Raw genomic sequence first — 12,206 nt, forward strand, 5'->3', positions numbered from 1 at the left:
GGTGGATGCAGGCAGGGCTTTGTCTTTTCCTACAGCACTCCAGGGAAAGGGCTGCCTTCTCCTGCAGACTGCGCCCTCGGCCCAGCCACTGAGCTGGGGGTGGGGGGACGGCGGGTGACAGACGCAAGCAGGCTTTGTACTATTGCGCAGCCCTCTAGGCAGGGAACCACTTTCTCCAACTGCAGACTGTGCCCCTGACTTACCACCACACCCAGGGCTGGCTTCCCTCCTCCCCAGGTGCGTGAACTGGGAGCCGGTCCCAGTGTGAAGAAAGCTCTGCAGTTGGAGATAGGATCCCTCTCAGGCTCAGTCCGAAGTCTTTCTCCTGTCCAGATATTGTCCTACACTTCCCTAGCTGCTCTTTCTCTTCCCTTTGTTTCTTCGCAGAAGGGGGTCCCTCCCCCTCCGTGCCCGCATGGCTTTTTTATTTCCACCCCCGTTCGCAATCACTCACTTATCTTTTCTCCAGTTTTCCCATTTTCTTCCTGGTAGACTCAGTCTCTTTTTTTTCTCAAACCTTTCCAATCTTAAAAAGCTTACAAAATGCTCATATTCTGTCTTCAACTGTTGCATGATCTTTCTCTCTTTTACAGCTACACTTTTCAGAGTTTCACTTACTTCATTTTCTTAACAACTTGCTCTTGAACCTACTTTTATCTGTTTCCAGCCTGATATTATCAGTGACTTTCATGTTGCTAGTCCAGTTGACCTTTTTTGATTCTTAACTCATTTGGCCCCTGAGTAGTGTTGACACTTAACTGTTTAATTCTTCTTATGCTGTTTTCCCTTGGCTTCCATGTCATTGCACTCTCATGGTTTTTTTCCCTACTTCTCTGTAGGTGCCTTCTCGGTCTTGGTAGGCTTATCCTCTTCTGGATAGCCATAGAAAACTGGAGTTCCTTAAGACTCCAGTTTTTGAATAATATGCATAAGTAATTAAGTGATATTCTAATTCTTTCATAATTGATGTCCTTCAAAATGATTCTCAGTGTTACAAGATAAAAGATTAAATAAAATCTTATAATAAAATTAAATAAATAGTCTTAAATTGGAATTTGAAGTATCAGTATGAACTCAGAATGTATTTCACGTTAAAAGCATTTCCCCCTCACCCTTTCTACTTAAATGGCCTAGAAACAATGACTAACTCACAATGAATGCCCAGACTGTGGCTTGGAAAAACATTTCTCATGCAGAGAACCAAAGCTCCTTGGAGAAGTGGTTGATTCTGGGTCTGAGGAGAAATGATAGAAGACCTTGGAACATCTTGCTATAACAGATAGCAAGAAGGCATCAAAGACTACTATGACTGACTCACAAGGACGCAGGAGCCAGTTTGAGTTGGCTTTTTCCTTTGTTAAAGAGAGAACAATTTGAACATCAATAAAGATAATACCTGCAGTGTACTGAAACCCATTCATATGTTTGGTCCCTGAGTTTATAAGTGATGCTAAAAAAAAAAAAAAAAAAACGAATGAATTTCTCTTAGAGGATTGTAATGCACCTACTGCTTATTTTGAAAACTGGAAAATAATGGAAAAGAGTCCAGCATTTATTCCTCTCTATAATATATAATGGTTCACTGGCTAAGCAAATAATAGATGAGGATAATTGCTCTTCATAGAGATATTCCAGCTATTAAATAAAGACTGAGAGGGTATTATCTTTTGGCAGCCCTTAATGGAGCTAATGGATTTAGGCATTGATCACCATCTACTAACTGCACAAAAAGAGATATTTTCCTCCTGATAGGACACGGTACTATTTATGGAATGATCTTACCAAAAAAAACCTCAGGCCTAAATATAACCAAGGCTCTTGATCCAACTCTGAATTTATAGAAAACAAGAATATGTTAAATGTCACTACAGGGATACAAACAAATTCTAGCCTCAAGAAAAATTTACACAAAAATAATCCCATTTCTTCAACAACTATATTGTGAAGGCAGAAGATGGAAAGACTTCCCCACAGTCAACCAAGTATCTCTTCCTCTCATAACTTCTGCATAACTTTTCTCACAACACAACATTATTGTGAAGTGGTCTGTTTATAGGCATTTCTGTCCCATTAGATTATATGTTCCTCAAGACCAGGGAATGGCCTCTTAATTTTCCTTTATTTCCCTTGCATGTAACTTGGTACTGATGTTGTGTGCAGAATCAGTAAATAAGTATTTCCTGTGCAGATTTTATTTGGTGACTTCAGTGGTTAGTAATAGTCAGTCATCTTTGATCTTTAATTCTTTTGATTAAGAAACTGACAAATCATCGTAACATTTCCACATTTGTCTTTTATACTTTTGACTGTTCAGAGAATAACTGACTCTTCTCCATGTTTTTAGTGACTTTAAGATTGTAGACTTTTTGTTACATACACTTATTCTCCCCCCATGGAAATTGTTTTTTCTAATTATAAAAGTCATGTGTTCTCACCAGTTCAAACAAAATAGAAAAGTACAAAAAAGAAACTAGAGCCTTCACTGTTAACCAGAAGTATCTTTTTATCTATTTCTTTCTCTCCTCCCTCCTTTCTTTCCCCTCACCCCACCAACTTTCCTCTTGCTGGACTGACCCCCCTGTGTCAATGTAATGACCTTCTTTGTCTCTTATTATAGTTTTTATTTCAGAGTCCATTTTGTTGATATAACTTTGTTTTGGTTTCATTTTCATGAAATCTCTTTTTCCCTTTTTTTACTTTCAGTTTGTGTGTGTCCTTACACCTGAAGTGAGCCTCTTTAGGCAGCATGTAGATGTGTCTTGTTTTTTTTTGTTTTTAACCCATTCAGCCACTCTGTCTTTTGACTGGAAAATTTAGTCCATTTACATTTAAAGTAAGTATTGATAAGTATGTACTTACTGCCATTTTATTGTTTTCCAGTTGTTTTGTAGTTTGTCACTCTCCCTTTCTTGCTTCCTTCCTTTGTGGTTTGATGAATTTCTTTAATGGTTTGCTTAGGTTTCTTTACCTTTTGTGTATTCACAATAGGTTTTTGCTTTGTGGTTACCATGATGCTTGCACATAACAACTTGTATCTAGAACAGTGTATTTTAAGTCAATAACAACTTAAGTTTGATCCAGTTTTAAAGTTCTTCATTTTTACTCCCTTCTCCCATGTTTTATATTTTTGATGTCATATTTTATGTCTTTTTATCTTGTGTATTCCTTAATTAAATATTGTAATTATTTTTACTGCTTTTGTCTTTTAACCTTCATACTAGCTTTATAAGTGATTAATCTGCTACCTTTACTATATATTTACCTTTCCAGTGAGATTTATTCTTTCATGTTTTCTTGTTAATAATTAGCACTTTTTCTTTTCAGCTTAAAGAGATTCTTTACTATTTCTTGTAAAGGCCAGCTCCTTTAGCTTTTTCTTGTCTGGAAGATTGTCTCTACTTTGCTTCTGAATGGTAACTTTACTGGCTAGAGTGTCCTTGGATGGAGGTGTTTTCTTTCAGCACTTTGAATATATCATGCCATTCCCTTCTGGCTTGCAAAGTTTCTGGGCTTGCAAAGTTTCTGCTGAACAATATGCTGATAGTCTTATTTGGGTTCTCTTGTGTGTAACAAATTGTTTTTCTTCTCCTACTTTTAGGATTCTCTCCTTTTTAACTTTTAACATTTTAATTATAATGTGTCTTGGTGTGAGTCTTTTGGGGTTCATCTTTTTTTGGAACTCTCTGGGCTTCCTGGATCTGGATGTCTATTTCCTTCCCAAGGTTAGGGGAGTTTTCAACTATTATTTCTTCACAATTTTCCGTAAGTAGGATATGCCACTATACATCCTGCTATGGAACCTGCGTTTTTCTTTATCCAGCATGCTGGGTATCTCTTTCTACATCAATAAATATTGCTGCACATTGTCATTTTGGAGACTCCATAGGATTCCTTCTTATTAATGTATATTAATATAATTAACTAGAATAGTACTCATGCATATTATATTTCTTTATAATTATTTGTAATTATTCTCTACTACAAAAAATGTTGTAGTGAATTTTTTTTAACACATCCATTTATACATGTGTGTAATTCTGTCCTTAGACTAGAGGCAGGTTTGTTAGGTCAAAGGTTGCGTTCATTTAGAATTTCTATATTGCCCTACCACATTCCAGAAAATTTTGACGTGTTTTCATTGCTCCAGCAGTTGATTAGCAGGACTTTATTATACTTGAAGTCTTGTTCATCATATCTCAGTACTAGTCTTCAGGTAAAGTAAATCTTGTTCTATTTCTTTTTATTTGTTTAGCCCTCTCTTTTGGTGTCTTTTCTTGAATTATTTATCTTCTGTGTGGCAGAAGCAGGGACTGGACATGAAGTAAAATAAATACAGAGTAATATGTGATTATTTCATAGCAACTGTGACACCTAGCGTATTGTCCATACATGTTTTTGAACAAATAATGTGGAATGTTATCTCTCTTATGTCCTTGATCATATATATACAGAAGCCCTGCCTATAAATGTTATCCTTTTTATATCTGCTTGCAGGAGCTAACATAATACATTATTAACTTCTTAATAATGATTCAGTCCTCATTCATTTCCCAGAAGTCTCTTGCAGAGGAAAGAACATGTGTTTTGAAGTCTGACCTATATTCTGATTTCAGCTTTGCTGCTTACTTAGTTGTGTGTGAACCTCACTTAAGTTTTCTGGGCCTCATTTCATCTGCAAAATTGGGGTATATTTGATTGCTATCTATTTGAATGATTGCCGTAAGAATTAAATGAAACATTGTATGTGAAAATATATGGTGGCTAGCATATATTAATAATGAAGTATTTGTTCCATCTCTTTCTTTTGTGGCCTGCAGTGATACATAGTGTTTTTAGATATATATTTACTATCGTGCATACTATTGCCTTTACAGAAATCTTCTCTACATATACCCTCAGAGTCTCAACTTTGCCAATCGTCAGGGTTCTGCAAGAAATATAACAGTGAAAGTACAGTTCATGTATGGGGAGGATCCAAGCAATGCTATGCCGGTAAGAAGTGTTCTTTACTTTTCCTCTTGTTCATGTATGGTTCAAATAGACATTGTTTTTGTTTTTGTTTTACTTGATTGGCAGCTCTAAACTGGAAATTAATGATCTTGTAAACCAAATTTCTAACTGCATTACTTCCTGTAACAGATAGTATGAGTTTCCTTGAAGTCTTTTTTTTCCCGTTTTTATTTAAATTCTAGTTAGTTAATATATAGTGTCATATTAGTTCATATTAGTTTCCTGTGGACAATATAGTGATTCAACACTTCCGTATTGAAGTCTTAAATATTGAGGACTTAGTACATACTAGTCCCTCCCAGAGATACAAAGATGAATAAGACTTGTAATCTAAAGGATATGGGATAAACACATAAAATTCTAAAATAGTGACTTTCAAGAGGATCAGAACAGAATCACCTAGGTAACTCTAACAAAGCGCAGATATGTTTTTTCTGCTCTTGTCATCTGTGATTCTGATTCTTCTCCTTGAGAATGAGAGGCCAAAGGAAGTAGAAAGTGATGGGTAGTATATGAGGTTGTGGTATAGGTTGAAATGCTCCCCAGGTGATTCTAATATGTATGATTCTTCCCATCTTTGTTAAGAAACTCTGGTAATAGTGCATATTACACTTACCTAGGGAGCTTTTAAAAATACCAGTGCTCAGACTGAATTTTACTTCAATTAAATTATAGTGTCTGGGGGTGGAAACTAGTCATATATCAGTATTTTTAAATCTCCCTAAGGGGATTACATTTTGCAGCTAATATTGAGAACCAAGGTATATGCTAAGTATTAGAAGATGGCTGTAGGGATTCAAAGGCAGAAGTGTACAGAGGTAGGAGAGAATGTCTTGCTGAGGTAATAGGCAGGTATCACCTGGAGGAGGTATATCTGAACTAAAACCAGAGATAGTTAAAATGTAGATGGCGTTGGGTCTTAGATAGCTGGGGAAGGAAAGCAACTCAAGTTGGAGAATGTCCTTCCACAGAGGTACAGTGGCGAGTTGCCAGTGAGCCAGAGCAGTGTAAGAGAAGTCAGAAATAGTAGATTGAGGCCAGACTGGAGAGATTCCTGACTGCCCAAATTATCATTTAGGATTTGTAGAACACTACTCAATGCAAGTTCCATGAAAGTAGATTTTAAGCTCAACTGAAGTTAGTAACATATGGAATAGAAGCATACCTGTCACTATAGATGTTCAACCTCTGAGAACCCTAATGGAATGAAAATGAGCTTACGAATAGGTGCATTGTTAACAGTTTTATTTTAGCCTTCTCTGCCAGTCATTAAATCGCATTCCTCTGATTTTCTACTTACTAGGAAAGCTGTATATTTTCTCTTTTCCCATTGCCTCAGTTTTATCAGCATGTATAGATCTTGACAGCAGCGAGCACAAATTATGCATCTTTATATTCTTCTATGGCTGCTATTTCAGATCTTTGCATATAATACATGGTGAATAAGTATTTGCTAATAAATGTAGAATTTACGTCTGAGGTTTGGAGTTAGCATTTCATATTCTTTACTAGTTCTTTATTCCTGCTGAAAGAATGAATATACTATCACAGTTGATGAAAAGGTACTGGATTGTGAAAATAGATGCTTTGTTATATGTGAATTACCATATGAATTGAGCTTATGACAAATGTAGTATATGTAAGATAATCTGTTTCTGTTGATTGCCTAACAAACTCTTCCTTGTCTTAGCACATATATGGCCTCTGTGGAGTCCCAGCTGCATCCAGCCACAATGACAGTTAGACCACTCCCTCTTTTGGTGCTACCATAGCATCTTCTCATTTCTTTTATGGGCCTTATCACTTTAAGATTATATGTTTATTTCTTTATCTTGTCTACCAGATTGTGAGCTCCTTGAGGGCAGGGACCATGTCTTACTCATATCTATATCTTGATGCCTGCCAAAGTGCCTGTCACAGAATTGATGCACAGTCCATGTTGATGAATGGTTAAAAATACATGTCACAAGGTCAGAAAAGGAACACTTTCTACTTTATGTCATTCATGTTATGAAAGTAAATGAGTTACTTTGTGAAAAATGGGATCTTCTCAGTGGCCGGGGTGGGGGATGGAGAGGATACTGTGTTCCTTTCACTTGTGTATTATTAGTCATATGCAAATATAATGCTTTTATCTTTATCCTAGTGACTGGTTGAAAGTATAGAAACATAGACACATTGTCTTTGCTTAATTCTTTAAAAAAATAAGGACTACTCAAATGGATCCTAAGATAATTTTTGGGTCATATAATGTTGGTGTGATAAAATCATAAAATTCAAATTCTGGCATTGGAACAACATTTTATAAAAACATGGCAACGTATTCTTGGAAATTGGTGAAATTAGACTTCTCTAGGACAGTCATAGTCATTACACTTTTACACAGCCTTAAAATGAAAGGACCTGTGTGAATAAAAGGATCTTTTGTGTCACAAAAAGAAACACAAATAATCTATTAAAAAGTTCTTTTTATTTGCGGATGGTTCCAATTAATTCTTCTGTATAAGATGTAAAATTTGAGTTATTTTACCAGTTGTATTGATGCAAGTGCGATGATATGTCCATGTACTTATTTCTGCATGTGTAGAGATGTCTGGCCAGACATAAGAGGTTAATTTATGGGTAGGTAGCGTTGCAAATCTGTCTCACATAGGAATGATAAGCCATGTATCTTATCAGCTGCCCTAATTAACTGTAGTATTGCTATTAGAACGCCAGAGGCAGATATACAAGACTGAATTACTTTACCTTTAAACCTTCTCCAAAAGTAGTATTTTTTTTTAATGTGGTGGATTTTTTATTTTTAAGACATATATATAAGAACATAAGAATGGCGCTCCTCCTTCTTAATAGGGTAGCTTGTAAGGAGTACTGGAAGCAAAGGATACATAGCTTCACCTAAAATAGGATTTTAAAATATCATTTATAAATTTATATTTGGCTTACAGAATGATTACTGTTTTAGTGGAAAAGCCACCAATTTTATAGTAGATACATGCTACTATTCTAAGACCATATTTCTTATATAAATTCCAAATGATATGCTACACCCAGATTTTAAAATGAATTTTTCACCTTCTTTAAGAAAAAGGAAATATAATGGGTAGAAATTTTTTGAATGTTTGAATGTCAGATGGTTCTATAGTTGAAAAGAAATTTACGGCTAAGCAATTGAATTTATTAATGAACGTCAGTAGGCACATTGTTCTTCATTGGGCTGATTTTGCCCATTGTTCTCCAGTAGTTATTAAATCAGACAAATTCTTACATAAATATGAACATCCAGCATTTATTACAACAAAGTTTCAACGTGCTGTTATTTGTTACAGGTAATCTTTGGTAAATCTAGCTGTTCAGAATTTTCAAAGGAAGCCTATACAGCCGTAGTATATCATAACAGGTACTGAATTCAAATATTTCTTTCAAAGTTACTCCCTTCTCAGTGGCATTTTAAGCACTCACGTTAGTGTGTTTACCAAATGCTTTGCTGCACTGAATGTGCAAATTCAAGACAGCTGACATCAGAGTTATAATTTTCTGCCTGTAGATGCATATTCTCTATAAACATCAAATTTAGACTTTATATACAAAAGGTCTTTCATATCAAATTCTCTGACCCTTTCATTTTTATTATATTGTTATTGATTATCATTGTAGCCTCTGGTCCTTTGGACTTTCCCTGTTATTTTCCCCTTGACACTTTGTAGTTTTACTTAACTCTTTACTAAGCTTATAACCATTAGTTAAATTGGTGGTATTCTCAACATCTAATAATACTTTGATTTAGTGCCCTTCCATTTTACTTCTTTGAGAAATTCTTAACTTTGGATAACTTTTAATCTCTGCTTTCTTTTCTTTTCTCTTTTTTTTTCTTTTCTTCCCTTTTCTTTTCCTTCTCTTCTCTTCTCTTCTCTTCTCTTCTCTTCTCTTCTCTTCTCTTCTCTTCTCTTCTCTTCTCTTCTCTTCTCTTCTCTGTTTTTGTTTTGATTACTGAATGCTGTTAGAGAAAAATCACAAAATTGTACCGATCAGCACTATCACAAATTGGCGTTATTTTATCTGTATGATGGGACTGCAGTAATTCATTTTACTTTATTTTCTTTTTGGCCCCACCATTCTTTGGTATTCTTCTTGTCATCGCTTTTTTTACCCTCTGTCATTTGGCAGGAGATATTTTAAGCCTTTCTTCTTCTTTCTCTAGCTCCTACTTATTCTGTTTGCTTACTCTTAGCGTTCCTACTTTATTAAGTGGTTTGAGACCATCCAACTTGAGAACCATCCACTTGTCTACCCTTCACCTCTGATTATCTCTGCATGGATCTGCCTTTCTTTCTGGCTCAAGGGCAGTCAGAGCTGGTACCTGGCTCAGTGTGAGTCTTTCATCTCTGCTTTCTACCAGTCTCATTCTTCCTCTTCCAGAGTGCGAATCCATCAGTTAACCCTTCTCTTGTACCATCAGTCCCCACTTCCCTGGCTCCATCTGTTACTGTCAAAAAGAAACTTAAGTCTCCTATACTTAAAACAAAAACCTCTCTTCAGTGTTGTTGTGTAGCATGGTTTTTCCTTGCCCTCTTTAAAACTTTATTGTTTCTCACCCTTTGTGACCCGCTCTCACTTTCCTCCCATCTCTTTGGACAGTTTATTTTTCTGTAGTAATTATTCTAATCTTTCTTTCTTTCTTTCTTTCTTTCTTTCTTTCTTTCTTTCTTTCTTTCTTTCCTTCCTTCCTTCCTTCCTTCCTTCCTTCCTTCCTTCCTTTTTTTTTGAGAATAGATATTCCATACAAAACACTACAGTTTCACTCTTGACCCTCTTTTTCTACACTATACTCTCCATAAATAACCTTATATGTGTTTCTCAGAGTTACTTACATTCATTGAAAATGTTACTGCTTTTATCTTTATGTGGATTGTTTCGCAACTTTTTATTTTTAGTCATAACCTTCTTTCGGAGGTGCAGACATATATTTTTAGTAGCCTAGTAAGCATGTTCTTTTGCCTGCCTTCTCAATTTCCATGTATTTATCCCCGATTCTCTTCTGGACCCTATCTCTGTCTGATTATTTTTATTAACGGTACCATAATTCTTTTGACTCAAAATTTAAAACATCCTTGCTTTCCTTCTTCTTTTCTCTAATATCCAATCATCTTTTACATCTTGATGATTTTCTTTTTGCCTTATTGCTAAAGTATCCTGTTTCTGGGCTTTTCTTGGATCCCTTTTTCTATCATAATACTGATTCCCTCTATTAATTCAACTCTTACTTGTTCTTTAAGGCCCACATCATAGATCTCTTCCTAAATACAATTCCCTGATCCAAAACTTGAAGTAATCTGTTCAGCTCTGTTCTTGAAGCACTTAATCTTATATGCTATATGCTGTATACCAGGGGTTGACAAACATTTTCTGCGAAGGGCCCAGTAGTTTTGTTTTAGGCCTTGTGGGCCATACGGTCTCTGTTGCAATTACTGAACCCCGCTGTTGTAGTGCAAAAAGAACCATAGACAATAAGTGAAGTTGCAAATGAATGGGCATGGCTGTCTTCCAATAACATTTTATTTATGGATGCTGAAATTTGAATTTCATGTAATATTTCAAGTGAAATGTTATTCTTTTGATTTTTTTAACTACTTAAAAATATAAAAATCATTCTTAGTCTGTAGGGCTATACAAAACCATTCAGTGGACTGGATTTGACCTGTAGCCATAATTTGCCAACCCCTGCTTTATAGCATTGCTATTGATATATGTGTGTCTTATTTATATTTCTACTAAATTATATATTTTTGAGGGTAATTATTTTTTCATATCTTTAAAACCACCACAGAAATAACACAATACTTAACATAAAGGTGAACAGTTAAAACGTACTTGTTGATGAATAACTCACAGATGATTAATTTTCCATAAAAGCCTTCACATAGTATGATTTCAGAAAAGAAATGAATACTCAGTACTAGGAATGATATTGATGAAGAAGGTAATAATTTCTTAAAGTATCTCAGTTTATAGCTAGATCTTTATTTTTGTTGCTCTCAGTATTCGTGGAATTAAAATGACAATACTCTCTAACACTGTGAGGAAATTCAACTTTCTCATGATTTAGTGGTGATTAGCGAGGTCAATAATAAGATACATAGCATCTTTTATTCACCAAAATCATCAAATTCTCAGATGGCTACCATTACTTATCTTTCTTGGGGGTATTAAAATTTTCATTAACCTAATATTTCTGTGATCAGAACTACACTTTTAGTGTTTTTGAGACTTACTTGAAATGGAAGGATATTAGACTTATTAGCATGGGGGGGAACCCTAATTGGTGGGAAAGCTTTCACTTTTAATTAGTTGGAGCCATATGGTTTGGATATATTTTCTTTGAATATAACTGAGAGATACTAGCTGAATATGGAAGGTTGGGATGCTAAGATTCTGTCCCTTTTAAATCATAAATCATAAATAGCAGCAATGCTTTTTTATAAAAATGCTCCTAGGGACCACTCTCAATGGATATTAAGATGAAAATGCCATTGGTTAAGTCAAATATGATATTCATTGTATTTGTGTAGTGGCTGGGAGCACTTCTAAACTGTGAGACAAATGCAATTTATAGGTGTTCCCTGATTTTTCTTTATTTTTTTTCCTTTTTTCTGAGCAGTTAATACATTAGTCTATGTTTTGTTAACATCTGTTTCTTTAGCAATGGAATAATTGATATAAGATATTCCATAGAGAGCCCAGCTTGATACTAAGCTGTCTAGAGCTACTTGTTTTTTTTCTTTTTTGCAAAAAGATAATACAAATTAATCTTTAATATGAAGTCACTCCTATCATAGAAAAATGTTTTTTTATGGTATGGTTTTAAAATACATACTTACAAAAACTCCTGTTACTTTTCTATGTAATGCATATCAGAATATAGAAGGCCTTGCCCTAGTCTCCTCATTTATACAGTTTCCCATCTAATGAAGATCTCGGCATCAAGGTGGTGATTATTAATGAATTTTCAAATCATAGGATCACTCAGCCCATTAATAAAAATGAGACGAGAAATTTCAGAAACAGAGACAACTCCCTCAACTGGAAGTAGGAGTTAGTTACGTACAGTTTGGGAATAGAGAAAAATATTTTGTACTGGAAGAAAAATTGAGCATGAATCGTGAAATTAATTTAAAAATTACTCAAATATACAAATG

The 12,206-nt window shown here is 35.0% G+C and overlaps 1 protein-coding gene across 1 annotated transcript in view; it reads left to right on the top strand.

Moving 5' to 3' along the window:
* The window catches only part of DOCK7 (dedicator of cytokinesis 7), a 225,709-nt gene that overhangs the window by 110,667 nt on the left and 102,836 nt on the right, over positions 1-12,206 (top strand). Inside the window, exons 15-16 of the mRNA XM_047085104.1 lie at positions 4,875-4,992; positions 8,340-8,410. Coding sequence (XP_046941060.1) covers positions 4,875-4,992; positions 8,340-8,410 — 189 coding nt within the window. The remainder of the gene's footprint in view (positions 1-4,874; positions 4,993-8,339; positions 8,411-12,206) is intronic.

This window comes from Lynx rufus, unplaced genomic scaffold, assembly GCF_022079265.1.
Source record: "Lynx rufus isolate CCGP_SWC_20201006 ecotype Redwood Valley unplaced genomic scaffold, mLynRuf1.p SCAF_2, whole genome shotgun sequence".
Taxonomy (NCBI): Eukaryota; Metazoa; Chordata; class Mammalia; order Carnivora; family Felidae; genus Lynx; species Lynx rufus.